The sequence below is a fragment of the Myxocyprinus asiaticus genome, chromosome 7 (genome assembly GCF_019703515.2).
Source record: "Myxocyprinus asiaticus isolate MX2 ecotype Aquarium Trade chromosome 7, UBuf_Myxa_2, whole genome shotgun sequence".
Lineage (NCBI taxonomy): Eukaryota > Metazoa > Chordata > Actinopteri > Cypriniformes > Catostomidae > Myxocyprinus > Myxocyprinus asiaticus.
This window is the reverse complement of record NC_059350.1, coordinates 16,455,488-16,480,004: the sequence shown is the minus strand read 5'-3', so window position 1 is coordinate 16,480,004 and position 24,517 is coordinate 16,455,488. Positions and strand designations below refer to the sequence as shown.

Sequence of the window (24,517 nt, the reverse complement as noted above, 5' to 3'; positions counted from 1 at the left end):
TCTTTCTTAAAGGATAGTTCACCCAAAATGAAAATTCTGCAATTTTTAACTCACCCCTAATGTCATTTCAAACGTGTGACTTTCTTTCTTCCAAGGAACACAAAAGACGATGTTTAGACAGAATGTAAGAGACAGACAGCCTTGGTCATCATTCACTTTCATTGTTTAAAAAAAAAAAAAAAAAAAAGATGCAATGAAAGTGAATGGTGACTGAGGCTAGCGTTCTACTTATCTACTTATCTGCTTTTCTGTTCTACAGAAGAAAAAAAGTTGTATGGGTCACAACAAGGGTTGTAAATGATTTTTTTCAGTTTTGGGTAAACTATCCTTCGTAAGAGCACAATACATCTAATAAAGCCACACCACTATAGCCTTGCTTATGATTTTATTAAAAGGTGACCTTTTATTTAAGATGATTTGATGTGACTTAGCATATGTAATGTTATGACATGGGGTACAGGGATTCTTCCAAAGCATTGTCACAATTAATTTCATTTAGCCACATATACACATGTGAAGGATTCAGAGCTTATCCATACAATATTCCACAAAGACACACATACACACACACTCTTTTTGTTTTGTCTTTCTTTTTCCCCCCTCACTCAGGGCCATATAATATTTCACTCACACACTGAGAGGCTTGGGGATAATAGAGCTGATGTGATGACATTGTAAAACATGAAATAGCAAACATACAGGAGAATTCATGGACCACTTGCCAATCACTGGGTTCCAATTAGAATGAAAGGCCTCATTCACTGCACTATTCTAACAATACTGTAAATCCCATGATGCCCATGTTATTTTCTTTATGCATTTTAAGTGATAGTTTCACACAGTTGAAAACTGATTTAGAAGCACTCTGAATACTGAACAGGATGCAGAGTGAATCATTTTTTTATGGGTTTTGTTTTTCATTTCATTCCCTGAATGTTTTTTTGAAGGATTGTGCCAGGTGCCGTTGAGCTTTTTCGAATGGTGACGTGGAATGTCCATTCTGTGACAATTTGTAACATTGTTTAATGAGATACACTGAAGACTGCTTAATGGGGCTGTTTTTTGCCTACCCCTGTGTGAGTTTGTGTTTTGGGGGGCTTAGTTAACTTCACTTTGTTTACCATCTAAATCTGACAAAACCTCCCTTTGGATCATCCTCTTTTGGAAAAAATATTAATAAATAAGTTCATGTTTTTTTTTTTTCTTAGAAATCTATGGTATGTCCAATTTAGATATCTAAAGTAACCTCTTCGTATGTTTGTTTTTGAATGCATGTTTCAGTTTGAATGTGTTTTACAATTCTTACTCACATGAAGACTATGTTGCTTCTTCTCTGTTGACTTTTTAACACACTTTCTCCCTCTTTTACTCTGTCTTTTTCTTTCCCCCTAAAAAGCTCACCCGGAGACATATGTCCAAGGTACTGTGTATTTTCCTCTTCTTTCTCTTTCTCTCTCTCCCCTGAGCTCTTGTGTCCCGGATTGAGGTCTCTATGATATTTTTATGGCGCATTAATAACTTGTTCACTCTCTCTCTACTGCGTGTTTCTGTTCTGCTATTATTGTGATTCTTCATCTGCTGCTTTTTTTGGACTGTCCAAAATCCAATCCAATGTCCATTAGCGTTCTCCTTGGCTGATGTTTCAACTTCTGCAGAACCGTCCCTCCCCAACAGTCTTGTTCATATCTAAAACAAGAGAGTCCTACAAAAACTAGGAGACTGTAATGTGTGCAAATGATGAGCAACTGTGTTTTGTAATGAACTACTAGCTTGTGGTGTAATTGAGATCAGGAGAATAGAAACTAGCACATTTTTGTTTACTGTCACTGAGGTGTTTTTGGAAATGATTCACAGGGCTAAATCAGTCCTGAGCCAAGTGTGATTTCAGCCTCACATACTTACATATGGTGCATGAGACCGCCAAGAACTTTTAGAAGGTTTTTTTTTTTTTTTTTTTTTTTTTTTGTTAAAGATGTTTCTTAACTCTTATGGACTTGCTTTGATACTTGACTGAAAACCTCAATATGTTAGCTCTATCTTGGAACATGTTAGACTCTCATCATGTTTTATTACTCTCTTGAACATTTTCTGTTGCTTTGTTCTTTTCATTTTCTCATTCATACAAAACTAATCAGACAAGGCACCTAGTGTTTCTCGGTATGTTATTTATTCTTGCCTTAAGTAACACAATATATATACACTGTGGCAATCCTTCAGACGGAGTCGTCCAAACTCAAAACAGATCCCACTCCTCTTGCAACATCTCACTTTTCTCCTCTTTCATTTCCTTTTTCTTTTTATGGTAATTTGCTTCCTTTCTCTTTTCCCCTTATGTGTTTTTGGTGTTCTGAATCGTCCTTCACTTGGATTCAAGTGCTCAGATTTTTTTTTTTATTTTCTTTCCCGAACTTTCCTCCCTCCCGGCCCCATAATAGGAGAGAGGATAGGATTTAAAGGTAATGCATACCAAAGCCCCAGGGAGACTGTCACAAGCAATCACTCCACTGTCTCTCTGAGCTTTCTTTCTTTCTTTTTTCTTTCTTTCTTTTTCTTCCTTCCTCTCTTTCTCTTCCTTCACTTTTTTGTCTTGAAGCACGATGTCAGCGTGTCTATGTCCCAGTCCCCTCACTGTTTTTATTGTGGTCCCTTTTATCTGCCAAATTCATCATTGTTTGTCTTTACAAAGTCACACACACACACACACACACACACACACAAACAATTACTGACACACCTGTGGTCCTTGAGTTTTGTTTGGGAATCCTGTGGGTCCTGTCTCCATGCATCCCGCAGCCTGACCCCTGGTGTTTGTTAGCCTAGCTGCTACCACAATCCTCCTACCCTTCACCTGTCCTCCCTCCCTTGGCCACTCTCGCTTTTCTCTCTGATTCCGTCCGGCGGAATGTGACCTGGGCAGAAAGTATAGCGCTGGAGGCACACACTCTTCCACCAACTTAGATACCACCCTATACTTTATGCCACTGGGATTCTCTGTATGCCGTAGCTTCACATGGATGCTGCTGTTGAGTTATTATTCCCTCACTCTCTTCCACTGTATCCCTTCCTTTGATCTTTGTTTCTAAATTCACTTTTCTTTCTTTTAATTAATTTTCTTCAAATAAATTCTCATTTGGACTCCTGAATCTGTTCTTTTTCCTTTTGGATTTCACCTTAATTTTTCCACAAATTTATGCCATTCCTTTTGAATTGATTGGTTGGATTGTGTGTGTCGAGTGAGCATCTGTTACATCCATGTGAATTTACCGCCTCTGTGCATCTCACTAGGCCTGTATGAAGTCTAGCGTCAGTTTGTGTTCACCTCTAAACCTTTACGTTCATTCACGGCGACCTCAGTGTATCTCTGTTTGGATTACCATCCATTTATTTGTGTTTCACAAGTCAAAGACACATTGTGTCCTACTGTGGCCATGTATGACTTTTCACTTTAAGAGAAATTCACACTTATACAATCACATAAATACAATCACACACATTCAGTATGCTTTAGTCAGTCTTACACATACTTAAAAACATCCATACTAGTGTATGACGGCTCTATCTATCTCTGCAGAGGGATGCCCAGGTCTGTGCAACAGTAATGGCCGCTGTACACTGGACCAGAATGGCTGGCATTGTGTCTGTCAACCAGGCTGGAGAGGGGCCGGCTGTGACGTTGCCATGGAGACACTCTGTGCAGATGGCAAGGACAATGAAGCAGGTGAGGTCACCGGTGATTGGGCGTATAAACAAATACAATTTAAATGGGTTCAGCAGAACTAAAGCATCACACAGAAATACATTTGGAAATGCATATGTAAATATTGCAGAAATATTTGTCAATGATAGTCATGTCATAGTGGATAAGGTAAAATGTGCATATTTAACTGTTTGCATGAAGAAACTGATATGTTTTGACATTGTAATTTTACCCTCAGCAGAAGTCACGATAAAAAACATTTTAAAAAGCAAATAGAATGTGCAGTCTTCATATGAAGTGAATATACGTCATGTAGAATAGAGAACTTCATAGCCATATGCACATGTACAATGGAATTCTTAGTAGCTTTGTCCTTGTGTACATAAAATACAGTAACAGAACCTCTCTTTGAGGACGCCCTCATTTGGAAAAGCAATTAATAAATAAATTTTTTGTTTTTTGGAAGGGGTTTGATTTGTTTTTGTTTTATTTATTTTTTGACAATAAAGACAGTACAGGCATTGCAAAAAGAGCATGATGTAGTGAAACAGATGTACGGTAGTACACAACAATAAGAACATAAAATTAGACAATAAATAAAAAGGGCTGTGAATCCATTAACACAAATGTAACTAATCACAGTTTTCTATGATTGATTGCGATTAATCATTGGACATGGTGCATGGTACATTAAAAAAAAAACATTAAAATATAACCATAAATATATGTACTTTATTTACTTAATTAGACAAATTTTTACAGGTATAAACCTTTGATACAAGTATAGATATGCATGCCATAAAATCAGTGGACATGCTGTAATTAAAAGTTTGGCAAAATATATTTAGGCATATATATATATATAATAGGTTCAAATGGGCAGATTCAATTCATATCAAGTTTTATTGGCATGATAAACATAAGTGTACTTTGCCAATGCATTATTAGATACTTTACATACAGATATCAAACAAATTGAATGCTGAAATTTAATTTGCTGAAGTTTAAAATCTCAAAACTATTATTTTCTCTGCTGTTTAGTCTCTATCACGCACACGCCTGGTCTCTCTTGTGCATTTTCACTTTTGACACTGGTTTAGATGACAGTGAGCATTTTCGGGTGATGCGAAGAGATAAGGCAGCTTGCCAGAATCTCTCCCACAATTGGCATACTGCTTATGGGTGAAGACTCCATTCTTCGTACAGTAAATCCCCTCCCGTTTTTATTATGCCCGGGACATGCGTCGTGCGTAATGAATAAGTGTGCGCTGATCCACACAATCATTTTCTGTGCTAAGATCTGGAGTCGGGTTGAGTGTGTGCCTCCTGAAAATGTATACATGCCAATTTTAGCCAAAGGAGTAGGAAAAAACATTAGTAAAGTTTCAGGTAGAGAAAAAAATGGACACTGCATTATTTGTGTTAATTGTTCAGTCAACTATTACTCACAGAAATTAAAATTCCCAGCCCTATAAATAATAATTAATATGCATTATTAATAAGTGGAAAGTTTGGCTTTGAAAAAGTATATAATAAAGTAGAACTCTGTATGGTATGTAAACAGTATGCACAGTATGTGAAGTGTTTATGTCAAACTATAAATATTTTAGCTAGTTTCTTACAATGGCCTCCCTCCATATTGTTTTTTCTTCTCAAAAATCAAACAGTATGTAGCATCCTACTAAGGCATTGGCAAAATTAATTTGAGACATTAACCTATAACCAAAGTCAAGTAAATCTAGGACTAAGTGGGCCTCGCCAAACACAGACCCCTTCTGCCATTAAAAAAACAACAAATTGATTAACAATCTGAATAATATGGTGGTTATGGCCCTTTGAACATCTTTCTCTCTCTTGTCTCCCCTCGTCACCTCAACACATTTCATTGCCTTAGTCTGGAAGTTCTCTTATTGTGACAGACATCTTGGGAGACCGGCTCCACGAGTAACAGAGCATCTCTCTTTGCTTTCATTTAACTCCTAAAACAAATGACAGCCCTGCTTAGGGGTCAAGCAGCAGTAAATCCTTCTCCACTGATCCTACATTCAGACCAAGCTTGGATGTTTGGATAAAGAATCATTTTGGAGCATGTGAGGTTCCCTACACACTCAGATCTTAAGGTCCAGTATGAGTGTTCTTCCACACAAATGCCTAGAAATCTTCTCCAGTCACACACTGAAGCGAATGGCGTCAACATTTAAACACTGGATATTTCCAAAGTATTTGAAGGGGTTATTTTTCTGCTAGGAGATAATGCGGTCTGTAACATTGTAAGACTGAAGGATTTACAGTCCTCTGGAAGCCCAACAAAAGGCTTTGATGTTTTTCCAAAGCGGAAAAATATACAGTAAGGTTATAGTGTATTCTCAGTTGTGCAGTAACCGTGCCACCCGTTGCTGATTTCTTTGAAATCAGGTTCCTTTGAATAGCAGTTGATGAGAATACAGACATCATTACTTGACCGCTGGTCAAAAGTAGTGCTGTCAGTTAATTAAACATTTTAATCGCAATCAGTCGCATAATTTTTGTAGTTAATCGCGATTAATCCCAGATTTTTAAATTGCTGAATTTTTACATACTTTTCAAAATTCATTTATTTAAATTTTATGAATGAAAACAAAACAATATGTAACAATATAATGCTTTATTAACATTTTCCAAACAAAGCCTTCCACAATATAGATAGAAATACATTAATATTCAAGTAACATTAAACGTTTCCCAAAGTCTAAGTGGGAATTTTACTAATTGAAAGAACTACATAGGTTGCATTTTCATTGCAGTGGGCATTAAATCCCTTAAACTCTCATCCTCAACAATATTAATCTACCAGTAGATTGTGGTTATCTGCTTTGTTACAGCAATCATGAAGCTGCGTTCATGATTTGCATCAGGTCAGCAATGCCAGCGTCAAATGGCGCTTTGAACTCACCATGAAAAGTGCTTGCAAACAAACACACTTACCAATGCTGAAAAATAATTGATTTCTATCACGAGTCCCATCTGGGCTTGTTTTGTAGCCTACATCAAATAGTGCTAAGAGCTCCTTTCTCCATAATTTTATCACTGACAGGGATTCTTTTATTTATCAAGATAAAAACCTCCGCGGTTCTATCATAGGAGAAAGCGTAATGGTCAACTAGCATGTTAGGACAGTACCGCCCATACAATGTCTGTGGGACTGCCGCGTGATGCTGTTTTTTGCTAAGCTTGTAGTCTCTCTTGGTAGAAGGGCTCTAGCGCTGTGGTGTGTGCATCAGTGTTATGACTCCGGGTGGACACATTACAAAGATTCCACCCTTCACACCAGTGTTTATGCTGTATTAACGCTCAATGCGTTAATTGCAATTAAGAAAAATTAACACTTTAAACTTCTTTAATTAATCACATGTGTTAACGCATTAATTCTGACAGCTCTAGTAAAAAGATAAATACTTTTCTCCTTAAATACATATGAACATGACATAAGATCACATTACGTGACCTCTAGTATAGTTTGGCCTGGGTGAGCTATGTTAACAAATTCTGCTCTCTGTGGAGGAACCTTTTCATGTACGTGTTGACTTTGGCCTTGTTGGACCGGATTTAAAACAGTTTTAGAGTTACGAGAGACCCAGATCTCACATGAAGTTGCGTGGTGCTTTTGGCAGGGGGTGCCGGGACACTTGTAAGGCAAAACAAACAGTCAGACACTCTGTCTCTATCTCCGCATGGCAGTGTCAGCACAGGGTGCTGTTAAAAAGAATTGGTCTCCTACTGATTAGTGCAACAAAAGTGTGTGTTTGTGCGTGTGTGTGTTTGCACATGTGTTCTTTTACAACCCCCCTGTGACAGTGTGCCAGATGTACACAGGGCTTTTTATAAACTAGCTGAGACGGATGGCAGAGGTTTATGGCACTTACCTGCGGGTGATCAGATCGCATTTCCACACAAAGCATTAACCAGGTGTTTACTGAGAGAGAAGAGAGAGCGAGAAAGTCTTGAGGGGGAGGATATTGCGCACATGTCTTCTGACCCTAAAGGTGAGACAAAAAGAAAGAATTGGGGGATGGTGTATGGCGCACAGATGCAGAAACATTTAGCGTCTCCTCTTCACACACTATAAGAGGTGTGGCATGATCTGTAAGACAGGGCACAGGATGTACTGTGAGACTCTTTAACACTTAGCACCTCATATTTTTACATGTTTTTATTTTATTTTTATTATGTGTGTGGTATATCGTGTGTGGGTGGAACAGGTTATGCCTACATTGTGTTGACAAAGTTTTAGTTACAATCTAAAAATGCTAAAAGGTTTCGCCGAGGGCTGGGTTTAGAGGAAAATATAACTGGCTTAATATAAAAACAGAAGTCTCTGTGAATATATGGAAAATCCAAACTGTGATAGAAAATAAACATGTGTTTAATGTACATACTTACAGTAGCTGTAGTTTGGAGATAAAATTGTCCATAAAAGTAAGCTGAATCTGACAAAACCTCCCTTTGGAGACTCCATCAGAGACGTCCTTATCTGGAAAAACAACCAATAAATAAATAAAAAAATGTAGTAATGTATTATAATGTATAATGTACTTATAATAATAATGTTTATTATTATGATGATGATGATGATGATGATGATTATTATTATTATGATTATTAATATTATTATTATTATTATTATAAAGGTAACACTTTACAATAATGTTCCATTCATTAACATTATTTAAAGCATTAGGTATCATGACCAAACAGTTAACACTATATTTTTTACAGCATTTATTAGTCTTTGTTAATGTAAATGAATAAAAATACAATTGTTCATTGTTAGTTAATGTTGTTTCATAGTGCATTAACTAATGTTATCAAATACAACTTTTGATGTTGTATGTTGAAATTAACATGAACTAAGATTAATAAATGCTTTAAAAGTATTGTTAATTGTTAGTTCATGTTAACTAATGTTGTTAACTAATGTTAACAAATGGAACCTTATTGTAAAGTTTTACCATTATTATTATTATTATTATTATTATTATTATTATATGTTTTTTATAGAGGTAGGCTTAAGAGTGTGGGTTAGGGTTAGTCTGTAGCAATTATAATAAGCTTTATATAAAAAAGTGAAATATGGTATGTGCTTGTGTGTGTGCAGATGGCCTGTTGGACTGTATGGATCCAGACTGTTGTCTGCAGAGCTCATGTCAGACTCAACCCTTCTGCCGCGGCTCTCCTGACCCCATTGACATCATCAGCCAGAACCAACCAGTCAGCCCACAGCAAACCGCTCGGTCCTTCTATCAGCGAATCAGCTTCCTCATCGGCCCAGAGAGCACACATGTCATTAACGGAGACAACCCCTTCAACAGAAGGTAGGGCTGCGCTCAATATGCACTGCAATTTAAACCTGGAAGAGAATAGTAAGAAGTGTGCTAGGTGATAAGCTAATAAAATGAACATAAAGAGCAGCACTAATTCATGCCATCTTTTGATGTGAATTTTATGGATTGCACATGTCTAATTATTTTTTTGGTTGACCAAAAGCACATGAAATATTCTCATTTTGTTAGTCATCCAATTTTCGTTTTGCCAGTGACCATACACAGTAATTTTTTTTTTTTAAATTACTCCCAAGAATTGCTCCTAACAGCCTTCTTAAAGACTTTATACAGTTGCCATGGAAACAGATGTGCTGACAAAACCTCATAAGAACTGAGTGACCTGGGTTACAGGAAGAGTTTTTTTTAAAAGTTGCATTATAGTGTAATTTACAAATTATGCGGTTCGATTTGCATTGTGTATGTGAGAGCACCATTACAGTTATTGGAAAGAGACGCTGGATCTGATAATAGCCTGCTTGAATAAGCAGTGCTATTAATTAAGTTGTCACATCCAGAACGAAGCATCTTCTCTCTGTTTGCCTGAATGGATATAATAATTTCTCAGTTGTCATGGTCAGCTGCCTTTATGGCTCCATTCTACCTTCCTTTTTCCTTTTGCTCTGTCAGTTAAGCGCCTGGTGCTGCTTCAAGTCCCTCTTCGCAAATCTGTTTTTTTGTGCTTGTAATGTAATTTCCTTCATGTTGTGGCTGACCACTATTCAGTGACTGTGTAAGCTTATATCTGTGGAAACCAGGCCCTGAATCTGGAATAAAAACACACAGCAGTTCGACTAATGTTCTGTGACATCACATGTGCTTGTAGTCACTTTTCTATTTGAATAGCGATACATGATAATAATGCAATAATGATCAGTTTGTTTATCTCTTCCCTGCCTCCCATGCATAGCTCAATGCACATGTTTAGTTAAGATGGAGCTTGATTACTTTCAAAAATTGCTTGGCAAACTGTGATTCGGTCATGACAGATAACACGATTAACTACAACAAAGAGTTTAATAGGCCCAAAGCTGGTGCCCATATGCAATGACATTAAACCTTTAAGTACCTCTGTGGCAAGATAAAGACAAATAATCTAATAAGGGGAGGTGTAGGCTAATGTGATTTAAAAATAAATGCACAAAGCCAAGCGGGGCACATCTGTGCTGAATATCGGTCATTTTGGCTGGAGAGGTTGTTTGGCCTGAACGAATCTAACGCAAACCATGTGCACAAGATGCCCTCCCTCATCCTCCCTGCCTTGATAAAATACAATAATGTCTCCCTAAATAATATGAATGTTTAAATAAACATTACAGTCCCTGGTTTTTGGATTCATTGTGAAATGGTTCTTTGTCTTAGGCCTATTTTCGTTTTAAAGGTGTTGAATGAGTTATGGCAATGGAGGACACAAAAGAAATTTGTTTGGCTGACTAAAGAAAGCCCCTTACTGAGTATACTGATACTGTATATCTCCGCGCTGCACCTTCTAGGTCAAAGAAAATTCAAGCAAAATCTCTGTGTGCTTCCTGAGGGTAACTGCCTATTGATTCAGAGCACTAACGATGTAAAACAACATGCCACCAGAGCAAAAATGCCAGCTCACCAGTTTCCTGGAATTAAATATCCGTCACATACCATATATTTATGCTTGTCGCCTCTCTCCAGATGTTTCATCTATGTCATCTTCACCCGTCCGTTCACCGAATGCCTGGCTCGGCAAACCCCTGCCTGTATACATGAAAATCTCTTGTTTTCATTTTGCTACACCTTCCCCAACACTAAGGGGCCTTTTAAGAAGATCATGCTTCTGCGTGGTGCTTGTTGGCAAAATGAAAGGTGTTTTAAGCAATGAGATTTAGATGGAAAGCAGCTGGAGCATTGAGAGGGTCAGTGCTCCAGATAAGCCGAGTAAAGTGCATCTTTGTGACTTCTTTAGGAATAAAGAAATAACCCAGAGCACCTTTAGAAGATGTCCACCTGGATCCAGCCATAATCCTTGTGATGGTAACATCTTGAAGCTTATTCTTAGTGTGAGAAAGAAGAAAAGGTCATAAAAAGGAAGACAGAACGAGGCTGTGTATGGTCTTAAAAAGAGGTTGTGTTAATGAGATGAGCTCATCCTTGCATTGTGAGACCATATAAAATCCAATGACCATCATGGCTTTCTCAGAAGCTTTTTTGTCATAGTGAGCTCAATGCGAGTGGAAGACATGCAGAGAGAGTATGTGTGTGATATGTGTTAGGGCTGCACAATTAATAAAATAATTAAAATAATTGAGATTACAACTACAGCTGTCATAATTACCTTATTGCGAAAAGTGTCAATTACAGCATTTTATATGTACATTTTGGGGTTTTTGTTTTGTTTGTTTGTTTTTGTTTTTTGCAATGGTTGAGCATTGTAACCAATCGTCTGTTGCTCGCTTTCTATGTGTGATTCATTAATTTGAATAACAGTGTTATTTTTCATGCTGCTGAAAGGACAATTTGACATTTAGGCACAGTCTTGAATCACTTTATATAAAACAGCTATAAAGTAATTCAGGGACACACTTCTCAGCTTGTTTTGGAAGAATATGAATATGTCATGCAGATGCCCCACACAAAATGAAGTTTAATTTAAATTCCATTATTTAAAAATAATCATAAATAACATTTTAAGAGAAATATCGACCATAACGATTTTTGTCATGGTCATGCAGCACTAATGCATAGTCTGCCGTAGCAAAGCATAGTAAATACTTGTTTGTTCAATGCTCAGATTCAGAGAAAACTGAGTCTGAAAATAGCAATAACTATAAAATCCACACTTTTTGTTTGTATACTTTTTTTTTCTCCGTTTTAGTGTTGGCATATTTACTGGTCTTTGCCTTTGTAGGGCAGTGATGTTAGGGGTGAAACAGAGAGATATACAGCTCTGAGAAGAGTGAATTACAGCATGCATTTAGGACAGCCAGGAGGTGGCAGCTGACAGTGTACAATGTTGTTTTATTAACACTCAAAAAGCAAATGGGATTCCAGAGTTACAGTCACGTCAAGTGGAACGGCAGCTTATTTATGGGATGTTTACCTGTGCGTGCAACACAGGGGTCATTCCTTCACTTCCTATATCCCAACTCAAAGTCAGGGGTGACAGCACACTTTGATTCACTGCCGCTCTGCTGATTAGCCCCCCAGAAAAGCAGTAATGACCTGGAAAATCAGCCAATAAGTACAGCAAGTTGTTGTTAGCACTGCGGTGAAGTGACTCTCTGCCCTTCTGCCATTGGTTAACAGCAGAAGTAGAACTCTCCTGTTCATTCCATCCCAAACAGCCCAAGCTCTGATTCTCTTTGTTGCATTAGTCAAGCACTTGTTCAGTTAAAGGGATAGTTCAAACAATTTTCAACATTTATTCATCCACATATGGTTCCAAACCTGTATGACTTATTTTCTTGTTAAAATGTTAGCCTCAGACACTATTCACTTTTGCTGCATTTTGTTCCATACAAGCAAAATGAATGGTGTCTGAGGCTAACATTTTAACTGCCTGGTTTTTCATTTTTGGTTGGTCCCAGTGCTGTTATGCTGAATATTAACACTCTTGGAATGCCAATTGGCCTATCAAGTTATAGTACCAGATCTATCTGTTGTATAAAAGCTAATTGACAAAGCAGGATTTAGAGGTACTTTAAGTATGTTTGGTTTTATTTCCCCTAGTGGGAATTAGGATATGGTAAACAGTGTCAGTCCCTCAAACACTAGCTTTTCTCACATCGATCCTGATGAAGCTCTTCAAACGAAAAGATGCCTTGGGATTTAAGGCTGTAAAAACCCCACTGCAGCCTTTAGGGGACTGAATTATGACTGTAGAGACAGGAGCAAAAGGAGGCACATAAATAAGCATGGGGTTAGTGTATGTGTGTGAGAGACTTTGTGAGCTTGCTAGTTATTTACAGTGGATTAGACATTTTAACATTGCAGCAAAAGCTTGGTGAATCCATGTTCAGTCATGCTGTAAATCATATTAAAAGGGTGTTTGTGTGTGTTTTCTTAACAACTGTGTGTGTGTTTGTTTTGCAGCCTGGTGTCCATTATTAGAGGGCAGGTGCTAACTGCAGATGGTACGCCCCTGATTGGAGTCAATGTGTCCTTTGTGCACTACCCAGACCATGGACACACCATCACACGGCAAGATGGCATGTAGGTTTAAAACACATACACACACTCTATACAAACTTTCATACAGTTTCTGACCTTGAATAGTTGACTGAATGTCATAATGCAGCATAAAGTACAGATGTCCCCAAAACCATCTGTTTAGTTATGTTAAGTACTGTTGGGCCTCATGTATTAAGATAGAAGACAAAGGCAGGCCTAACACAGTCGTAAAAACATAACTCAATCCCCCACCTTCTAAGTTGTAAATTTTACTGATAAAAATCGAGCCGAAATCAAACAAAGGGAGTCCAAAACAGACTACAAATCCAGGAAGCCTTGCTCACTAAAGGATCGAGCTCTCAACTCCTATTGGATGAGGCACACAACAGAACGTCCCTCAAACATGACATCATCAGAAGTTGAAATACCTCTAAAATGTTTCGTGAGTTACTTCCAGCGACTTTGTTCACCGAATATAGACGTAGTTTTTTTGCTGCTCTCCGGTGCAACCTCGTGGCACAAGGAAGTAATGTCCGACTTGAAACTGTAGCCATACAATCTCCATCTCGCTGGACGAGTTGAGATTACTCTGTGTTCAACCAAACACTCTAACGGATCCGAAGGAGACCGCCGAGCAATTCGCATCTTCATCCGTTTGCCTACAGAAGTGAAGAGATTAAAGATTTCTCTTCCATCTTCAATCAAGTCGACATTTCTGAGTTCTCCGCCAGCCCGCCGACAATCTCCAGCCGTACCGCCCTCCGACAGAGCGAGGAAACGGCCTCCCGTCATCACCCGAGCCTCAAGGAACCGGGTCAAAGTTAAAGGACGGAGGAAAACACATTCTACCTGTGTCCTCATGCGATTCAAGTAAGAGGATTACGTCTGAGCAGAGATAGAATATTATAGCGTGTTATTCTTGTGTTTCAAGGTTTTTGCTTGTACAGTTTACGGATCGCCATGTCCGCTCATTATTAATACTCAGGGTATTAATTATCACAAATTTGTTTTGCTGTACTGTGGTCCAACCAAATTGGATTGTGCAATTTCGCCATCGCGGGTGAGACAGAAACTGAGTTCACCCATTAAAGAGTCAAATAACGCAGGACTTTTACGAGCCCCGCTCGTAAAACCGCGTCTCTGAGTGATGAACACAGCTGCTTTCTCTCCCGCTATCGCGAAATCAGCTTTAGGGCTGTCACTTAATCATCTCTCTCTCTCTCTCTCTCTCTCTCTCTCTCTCTCTCTCTCTACTCTATCACTACACACACACACACACACACACACACACACTGTCACACACACACCTTATGTGTTATAGGATTATTTTGATTTCCATATCTAATCATATCACTGTTTAGTTTGTAGTTGTAAGTCAGAAGTTTATTGACTGCATTGTATTAATTATTAATTGATATTACTGCATAAATAAACTTTTGTTCATATTACAAAGAGAAGTGTTTTGGTTTGTTTTGCATACGCCTGTGTCATGCTGACGGGATGTCAGTGCTCGGATTCAAACCTTCATTCATTGTTTTTTTTCCCGAAAATCGATATTCTTCGGATGTCGATTTTCCTAAGAAAACAATCTAATATTGAGACTGTTTTACTATTCGGTTATTAGTCCCTGATTTCAGGGTGGTGCCCCGTCAATGTTAATCCTTATTAATATTCTATTGATTTTTGATAATTGATAATTATCTTTGATGATTGTTGAATCTGAATGATCAATAAGCTAGTGTTAATTTTAATTAATGTTTCATCGATGTTAACAATTAATGATTATCTTTGATAATTGTTGATTTAAAGGATTTTAAAAAGCTAACATTGATTCTCATCAATGTTCTATTGATTTTAATAATTAATAATTATCTTTGATAATTATTAATTATTGCTAATAACCAAACTTGCTCCTAAACGTAGCACACTACATTTACTGGAGCCCCATATGAGGTTTTAATGAGTTAGATCCAATTAATTAATTTAAATATTAATTAATAACTACAGAAATAATTATTAATTATTTCTGATAGTAACACTGATCTAAACAACCAGTAAATCCCTACAGTACTTATGCATAAAACAGTGAATGCATAAATGTGTGAACGTTTTGAAAGAATACCCACCCTCTAAGTGCTCCACAACAATTTGTGTATGCATGTGTTTTATAGTGCACTGTCTTATCTACCAAGATCATCTCATGAAAATGTCAGCCATTGCTTCAAGAAGCAGTGCTTTAGCAAACAGCCTGTTTAAAATGCATTGGATTTACAAGGGTGGAATCAATCAGCCAATGGGCCGCACTCCCCCATACTGTTAAACCAATCCCAGTATTATTAAGGAGCCACAGTACTGCAATCATGAAGGCCTCAGGACTGTAACCAGCACAGCTCTTTAAGCAGACATGTTCTTTGTTCAAGGAGGAAGCTGTTAGGGCCCACCACCATGGATTGTCATATGTCATTGTTGAATTGTAAAAGAGACCAACTATGCCAAGCACTGCTAAGCTGACTGGAATGAAATGTGGTTTTGAAATTAATGGAAATAAATTGAATTGATTTGAATTCAATTTTCAATTCGATTTGAATTCTACAGAATTAAAGATAGAATAATCACAGAAAAAAGGGTTTTAGGGGCAGTTGGTGGACTGAATAAGGTCAGATCAGGTTTTTACAGCAATAGTTGAATGATAGCAATAGTTTCCCCTTCTGGAACACAAAAGGTGTTATTGACGTCAAACCCGATGCAGTAAATCTAAAGGTGCTATATCTGAATTGAGAGCTACAGCAGAAGTGATGATGTTCAGTGAATAATGACTTAAATTTCAATCTGTTTGTCACACAGAGATATCATAGGTTTTCAGAAGACTTGAAAAACATTGCATTAGTTATATGGAACACTTGTTTGGTACTTTTGTGGTGCTTTTGTGTTATTTTAGACCTAAACATTACACTTTCCCAGTCATTTTCATTGTATGGATAAAACTGGCAAGTTATACTTAAAATTTCACCTTTTGTGTTCCATTGAAGAAAGTAAGTAATGTGGGTTTGGAATAACATGAGGGCAAGTAAATGAATTTTAGTTTTTTTATGAACTATCTCTTTAAGTGAGAAAGAGAGAGAGAGTGAGTGGCCATATCTATCAGCACAGAGGAGAGGAGCTTGACTGTGACAGCGTATCACAGAGATAGATGGAGAGAGAAAAGAGGTGCTAGAAAGAGGCTGCCAGAGTGATATGTTTAATAGAATGTGTGATGAGAGAAGAGGTTGGACTGGAGGGAGGAGACCCAGCCTGATAGAGAGAGGGAGAGGGTACAGGGGGACTCTATAGATAGCAGGAATGTGTGAACACCACAGCGGGGCAGGCCATAAAAATGGCAGTGGATAATCATGCCTACACCTCTTCCACATCCACTTACTCCAAGGGGGAATCAAAATACCAGCCACGCAGCTGTTAGGCTCCAATCACTACCAGCATCTCCTCTAGAGCAGGGTTATTATACAGTAGTGTTGCATTTTTAATTTAGATTTTCTTATTTTAATTTTGTATTTTAGGGCTGCCATAGTTAATGCGCTAACTTATATTTTTTGTTTATGGCATTACATTGATCTCATCTTATACTATCAAGTGGCTTTTTCATCTTAAATGAAGTTGGGTTGGAAAGGTTTTAAATACTAAAATTAATTAGCGATCATTTTTATTTTATTTTCAAATTGTCCTTTCAATTTAGTTTCATTTTCAAGCAGTGATTGTTGTATTAAGTTAATTTGTAGTTTTTTCAGTGTTTTTTAGTTTTAGTTTCACAGTATATTTGGTATTTTAGGGCTTCCAAAATCCATTAACTGGTATCACTTAGATATGTGTATGGGCGTTAAATTGCTCGTGGGTGTCTAGTGTTAGTGCTACCGTATCTACAGTAGTGGCTTTTTCATGTTTAAACTCCTGAGACCCGAGCGTGACTGCTGTGTGCATTTTCATTTCCCTTTTTGATTTGTAACTAGTAGCACCTAATAAACATGAAGGGAAAAAAAAACAAAATTTTACATTATAAATTCTGAATCTATGTACTGATTATCATTGTCCTATGTCTGCAAAACATGTTGAGTGGTCCAAACATCATGTGCAGCCTGAAACTGAACTTTTGGTCGGATTTTAGGAGTGAATGCACTTAGCTACATAGGAAAGCTAAAGGATGCTCCCTTGCTCCCTATTTAGCGAATGACTTAACCTCCGTGTGCAGTCTGTCTGCACTGGTCTCAGAACAGTTCGAGATGCACCTTGTTTTCATCCTAACTCAATAAAAAGCAAATTTTTTCAGCTTTTGGATGAACTCATTGATTCTCAATTTGATAATGCACAGAAAATATAGGATTTCTAAGGAACAAATGTGCTAAAGTACACATTTGTGTGCATTGTGTTTAGCAGCGTGCAGAATATCCAAATGCAGGAGAGTACATCCAGTGCCTGACTCATTTTTTTTCTAATGAGTCTCTCATGGCAATTCAGGGAGACAGAGCCAATGGAGAGTTTTTGCTTTTACACAAAAGCAATGATAAAAAAGCTCAACCACATTATCATGCATTTTTCACCATTGCAAGGCCCTGTGTCAGAAGAGAGATGGCCTTTCTTAGAAACGCTTGGCTCAGAGACCTGATCTGGGATCAGGGAGGTTAAAGGAAGAGACAGTTAAACCAGTTATATCGATCAGTTCTCATGTCTAATTCATCTCAGTTACTTACTCTTATCACCTCTGCAGTGCATTACATGCATATTGCATATCTAATGACGAGGATATGAAAATCCTATGGTTTATAGTGTGTGTGGTGTGTGGTGGGAATGGGGAGACATTCTTAACAGTTGAATTACATTTTCCTAAAGTGCTCCATACTGTTTGTTGAGTCTGTGTAGTGGAATATTTTTACCCAAGTAGATTATGTGTTAACAACTATTTGTGTATCTCTATCTATACATTTTCATGAAAACATACATATTGTATCTTGTCATGTATTGCAATACTACATATTTTCAAAGTCAGCTTGCCGTTGGGTTGGCTGAACAACTAGTCGATCTTAAGACAGCCCTGTATACAGTAATGAGGGTCTTTATAAGGCACATTTCTTACAGGCAGTTCACACAGGACGCATTCTTGTGTTCTGGACAGCACACAACTGATTGCAACAGAACGCAAGGGTTTCAAGACAGGCTTTCTAAAGTTTAACTATTTAAAACACTGAAGCATATCATAATATCAGCACACTAAAACTCTCTCTGCAAAGTATTAATTCATCCCCTTTAAAGCACCACCGCTAAATATCTATTTTTTAAATGAAAAAAAAAATCTAAATTAACTAGTCTACCTCATTAATCTATTAGCTGGTAGTTGGACGATGGTTTGTTCCCCTCCCTATCCTATATGTATTTTATGTTTCCTCTATGAGCCAATCACAAAGTTCCATTTCTGCAGGTTTGACATTCTGACCAATGGCGGAGCATCACTGACACTGAGCTTTGAGCGGGCTCCGTTCCTGACACAATTTCGTACAGTATGGATCCCTTGGAATGTCTTCTATGTGATGGACACGCTGGTCATGAAGAAAGAGGAGAATGACATCCCCAGCTGTGACCTCAGTGGCTTTATCCGGCCCAGCCCCCTCATCATGGCCACGGCCCTTTCAACATTTTTCAGATCCTCACCTGAGAATGGCCCCATCATTCCAGAAACACAGGTAGGGCTCAGTTCAACTCCTTGAACCATTCCCGACCAGCCCGACATAGCAAAATTGGCTCAACCAATGGCTTGAGTTAAATGCGAGATGGTTTGTTTGGGTTAGTCTTTGTTTAGTGATGTTATTGCCTTAGAAATTACAGACTTTCAGCTTGAAAGAACATAAACATATAATATTAATAATATTTAAAGCAGAGAACTGCTCTTAGACATTTGTTTTTCTCTGTCAAATCATGCATTCAGTTTCAAAAGATGCAAAAATTCTCCAAGCAGCGATTCTCTAGACATGTTGATCCATAGTGCTCATGTGGGTGGTGCAGAGTTGAGTCTAGCTTGCAACATGTCTTCATTCCTTCCATCAATTCCCAATAATTTCCTGTCTTGTTTTCACTAATAGCGACCAAAAACCTAAAAAATAACTAAACTGAAAAATTCTCAATCATTAAAAAAAAATATATATATATATATATATATAAATGTCAAGCAATTTTCCATCCCACCAAGGTCTAATTCCCCATTGTAAAAAAAAATATATATATATTTATTTTAATTGGTCGGCTGGGTTTAAGGTGAAACAAATAGAAATTGAATGATGATTTGTTTACCTGGACAGAGGAGTGTTTCATATTGCAGTAGTCATTATGAGTAGTAGAGGGTGTAATCTGCATTGAGTCTAGACATAATAGAGTCTGGGATGAAGTGCTTTGAGAGCCGAGATAGCTCTAAGAAACGGCTGGAATCAGTCTGTTCCTTGCCCTCAACCTGCACCCAGCATACAGTACTCAGAAATAATATATTAAAATAATTTTGAATCTTTGTGTGCTAGAATTCACCACAGTCCTCAGCGCAACCTCACATATTGAGGAGATACTGGTCAACGTCTTATATTCACTGTTCTCTCTCACTCTTAGTTTATTGTTTTTATTATTATTATTATTATTATTATTTTTGTTTTTTTTGGTATTTCAAATCCACACACAAACACACTATCCCCTACGTTATCTGTATAAAATAACTCAGTCTTTAAGATGGTCTCCACAGTGCTCAATGTGTGGCTTTAAAAATTAATGTTGGACCCACATCAGACCAAACAACCGTGACTTTGGGGAAAATAAAATAAAATAAAAACTGACAAAACAATCTTGAAGGTCTTAAAGCAAACTGTTGCTCTAAAAAGAAAGGAAAAACATACCGGTACTTCAAAATTGAATTCCACAGTCTCTACTCACTGTGCCATGTGAAAAGAGTACTGTTATTGAAAGAGAGGATAAAAAAAACTTGGCAATGTCCTGTCTATTTCGGTCTCTTTTTTATCTTCCTTAGTACCTTGTGTCCAGATGTGTATTTGATCCCTCCCTCTATAACCAGGATTTTCCATTTTTACCTCTCTGTGCCATGTAGCAGAGGGGAAGATCCCCTGTAATGCGAGCACACGGGGCCAACACATATGCTGTCTCACGAGTTTGCTCCAAGACATAAAGAATCATTTTTTTCCCTTATTGTCGGCAGCCAAAAGGCCACACTCCTCATCCCATGTTTCTCCTCGGTCCCAATAGGGGCGTCTGTCCCCTCAGTGGAACCCCACTCATCAAAGTAGATGGGTCCTGATTTGAATTACAGTCTGCTTTGAGAGGAACTGTAAACAGGGGTAATCAGACCCAACCAAGTTAGCATTTAATATGGGACTTTTGGAACACAGCTCTAATGGCCTCCAAGGTCTTTTTTCTTTTTTTTTTCCAGAGCGTCACACATAAATGACAAACAGACATCCCACAGCCCCCCTCAGCCAGTGCCCTTAATGCTTAGCGGCCATGACACTGGATGGGCAGGCATATTGCTTCCACTTGGCCGTCGCACAGGCCTGGAAAGAATTTTATTTGGCTGTAGGAGATCGGCACGTTTTCACGTCTGTCCGAAGGCGTGCCAGAGAAAACCTCCATGCGACAGCGGAAAATCAGATGAGACATTTAGTAAATGAAAGATATATATGATTTCCCATGATTCTCTGTAACGTCTGTGTCTTCTAAAGCATAACACCTCTGTATGTAACGAGAGAGCATTGATTCCACTGTTTTTTGGTGTCTTCGCAGAAACATTAGCTTCCTTTTTAGCTTGATGATAAAAACTAAATCTGGTCTTTATTACTGTGTGTTTAATGGGCTGTATCAAATGAACTTTCAAAGCCTTTTTCATCTTCCCTTTCATTTGGCAAATGAGAAAATATTTTGCTTTAATGCAGCCATATGCACTCACGGCCCTTGCCTCCGTGGCTAAGAATAACACGGCTGCACACGTCGAGACATGGCAGTGCATGCGGTGCCATTTATTAAGAGCTTACAGCAGGTGGAGTAAAGCATGTTATTAGCTCAGACTCTGTAATCAAAGTTCACAGACGGGAGGCCGGTAGCAAAGCATGAATGCATTGTGGCTTATAGAAAGCCCTTAAGTAAACTTACGAGTGTTGGGTACGCACACACACATGTGCATGGTGTTTATTTCTGTGTGTCAGCTAGTGTTAGTGTGACAGCTTGGGCCCTTTAAACTGAGAGAATTGCCATACACGTCTGTGTATATGTGCATCAATTTATTTTTGTGTGTATATGAGTGCAAGTTTAAACCAGAAAACTTACCTACCATTAGTTTTGTATTTGAGTTTTTTTCTTGTTGTCACAGCCACAGACTGTATATCAAAGGTTCTCCCAAAGCCATCTAGCCCCATCTACTGATCCCTGTAAAAGAGCAGCTAAAATCCAAACCAGAAAGAGAAGAATGTAGATTCCCTCTGGAACTCTTTGTCCTCTGTGTTAGAGAAAATTAAATGTCCCCTCCCAGAAGGACACTTGACAATGCCACGAGCTGGAAGACAGGGGGATTATTGTCTTTCTACAGTGACTTGACTGGCTTTTCATTAAGCACTTGAGGAGAAAGCTGTGATGCTGAATCTCACTGTTGATCCAAGCTGCCCCTCATCTCCTGTGCTTCTTTTGTGGCATCCCAAAGAGGGAGAGAAATTAGCACTCATACTCTGAACTTTGGTGACTCCGCACAAGGGGCACTTTTGAAGGTCCCTAACTGTATGCTTGATTTTCATCTAGCAGAACAATCCAGCTGTATAGAAGTCTGAAATGGAAGCCGTTTGAACTCTTCTACTTGAAGTTCTAGCACACACTCATCTGTCTGTTGACTATTTCTCGTGGTTGAGTCTGTGGAATGCAGTACAGTAATAGCCTCCGACAGTGATGTAAATATAAGCATGTTCGGCCCGTGAAAATCTCCCTCATTAGATCCGAGATGTCAAGCAAATGGCGGTCAGAGCAAACACAGGCGCAGATGTGCTTTAATCCTGCAGAGAGAAAAATTGGTGGCCTTATCCTCAGCCCTAATACCTCTTCCAGATGCTCCCTCCTCTTCTTAAGATGAATACTCACTCCTTCTCTCCCCCTTCTTCATTCTTCTTCACCTCTCTCTCGCTTTGATGTGCAGGTTCTTCAGGAGGAGACGGCGATTCCGGGTAGTGACCTGAACCTGATGTATCTGAGCTCACGGGCAGCTGGCTACCGGCCAGTGCTGAAAGTGGTCATGACCCAAGCCACCATCCCCTTTAACCTCATGAAGGTGCACCTGATGGTGGCTGTGGTGGGGCGCCTCTTCCAGAAGTGGTTCCCGGCGGAACCTAACCTGTCCTACACCTTCATCTGGGACAAAACTGATGCATACAACCAAAGAGTCTATGGCCTGTCAGAGGCAGTGGGTAAGCACGCAAAGATCAGAAACACCTAAATTCACCTAAAAACACTGTGAAACATGGGGATAAAGTGCAGTTTTTACCTTTTAAGGCGCTATTTCTGCATGATTTGACCCTTAAAAATGACTTTTGTTGGTGTAACTTTATATAGTCAAGTTGAATCAGTCATATTAAATTAGGTTTTTGACTTCAATAAAATGTGCAAATTAAGATGTTTCCACATGAAAAACTTTCTTTGCAGTGAAGTAAACTTAAAGCAGTCGATCAAAAATATTTTTTTCATTGGTAGTAAACAAGCTCTGACAAGTTGCCCAGTTAAGCTTGCATATGGACGACCCGTGTTTGAATCCCTCTGTTATTTCCCGATCCCATCCCCATCATTTCCTATCGCCTTTCCACTTTTCTTTCAATAAAAATGGCAAAAAAGACCAAAAAAAAATATATATTTATATAAATAAATCAATACATATGTATAAATTAGGGCTGTTGATTTAATACATTGATTTAGGTCGATTAAAAATATGAAAAATAACGTGTATGCAAAAATCATGACTTGTACGTAAATTCCGTATTAAGGAATGTCCCTAATTCAATCTTGATGTACCACCTTGATGCAGTAGGTGGCAGTCAGCGCTCCAGCTGTACAGGCAAAGCACCTTGTCAACACAGATGTGCTTTGGCGCTCAAAGACAGCTGAACCAAGCTGGGATCTCGAGACGTGTTTTTAAACATTTCAAACTGCGTTTTACTTGACACATCATTATAAAAGACACTGAGAAATAGTGAGACGTGACACAACCAAAGTCAGGTGCTTCACAAGCGTCCATCTGATGCATGAGTACATAGACCAACAATTAAAAATAGAGCAGAGGGGTGTAGGCCAATAATAGAGTAATGTTCAATTATGTGGAAACTAAAAACAAACAATATTTTTTATCTTTAAAGCCACTTTTTGTGTTGTCTAAATGATTTACATGTCTGTTGCCACAATTTATGTAAATGATTTATTTGAATTGTCTGACTTATAATATTTATATTTGTTTTAATTATTTTATTCTAAATTACCTTTATTTGGGGGCCTTTCGCAGTACATATTGATATGCAATAAATTGTGATTAGTCAGCACATGATGTAATTAATACTATTAAAAATGTTTGTAACACTTTATAATATATTTCATTAATAAATTAATAACAAACAAAATGTTTACTAATGAATTTAACTAATATTACATAATACTTAACAGATGTGATGGAGAGCCTGTGAATCAGTCTCCATCACAGAATTTTACTGTGTTCCATGGACTTATTTATTGTTTTACTCACCATTTTGCAATGTTTATTGGGGTTTAATTGTGCAAATGTTTTTATCTGTCCTATTTGTTGTATTCATTGTTGTTGTTGTTTTAACTCTCATTTTAACTCATTCTTATGTATTTATTCAAAGATTTTGTATTTAAGAATGGGGAGGTAAGGGTTAATTTTATTTAAAATAATGTTTTTTTCCAATTAGAAAAGGTGGGAAAATTGTGTATTTAAACCAGCCGCCACTAGGGGAGATGAAAAAATATAGCCGATGGATTGATTGTGTTTGGAGCACATGGAGAAACAAGGTTGTTTGCACTGCTTGAGTGCCTAGGACTCCATTGTTGAAGGAGGGGAGTTGTTACTCCTTTAGTACCCAACAGTTCTAGTTTTTAGACTGTTTTTAAATTACCTTGTTTTTATTTGATCTTAACACTATTTATTTGCACATTGTCCATGAGGTGCAAAAGTAAACATCTTTTTGGAGCACCATTCCTTCGCTACGTGTGATTCTCCTTGTGACTGCTTTGGTCCCTATCACACAGA

The 24,517-nt window shown here is 38.0% G+C and overlaps 1 protein-coding gene across 1 annotated transcript in view; it reads left to right on the top strand.

Moving 5' to 3' along the window:
• tenm3 (teneurin transmembrane protein 3) overlaps window positions 1-24,517 on the top strand; it is a 211,850-nt gene that overhangs the window by 143,313 nt on the left and 44,020 nt on the right. Inside the window, exons 12-16 of the mRNA XM_051702870.1 lie at window positions 3,572-3,718; window positions 8,832-9,048; window positions 13,120-13,239; window positions 18,662-18,923; window positions 22,406-22,673. Coding sequence (XP_051558830.1) covers window positions 3,572-3,718; window positions 8,832-9,048; window positions 13,120-13,239; window positions 18,662-18,923; window positions 22,406-22,673 — 1,014 coding nt within the window. The remainder of the gene's footprint in view (window positions 1-3,571; window positions 3,719-8,831; window positions 9,049-13,119; window positions 13,240-18,661; window positions 18,924-22,405; window positions 22,674-24,517) is intronic.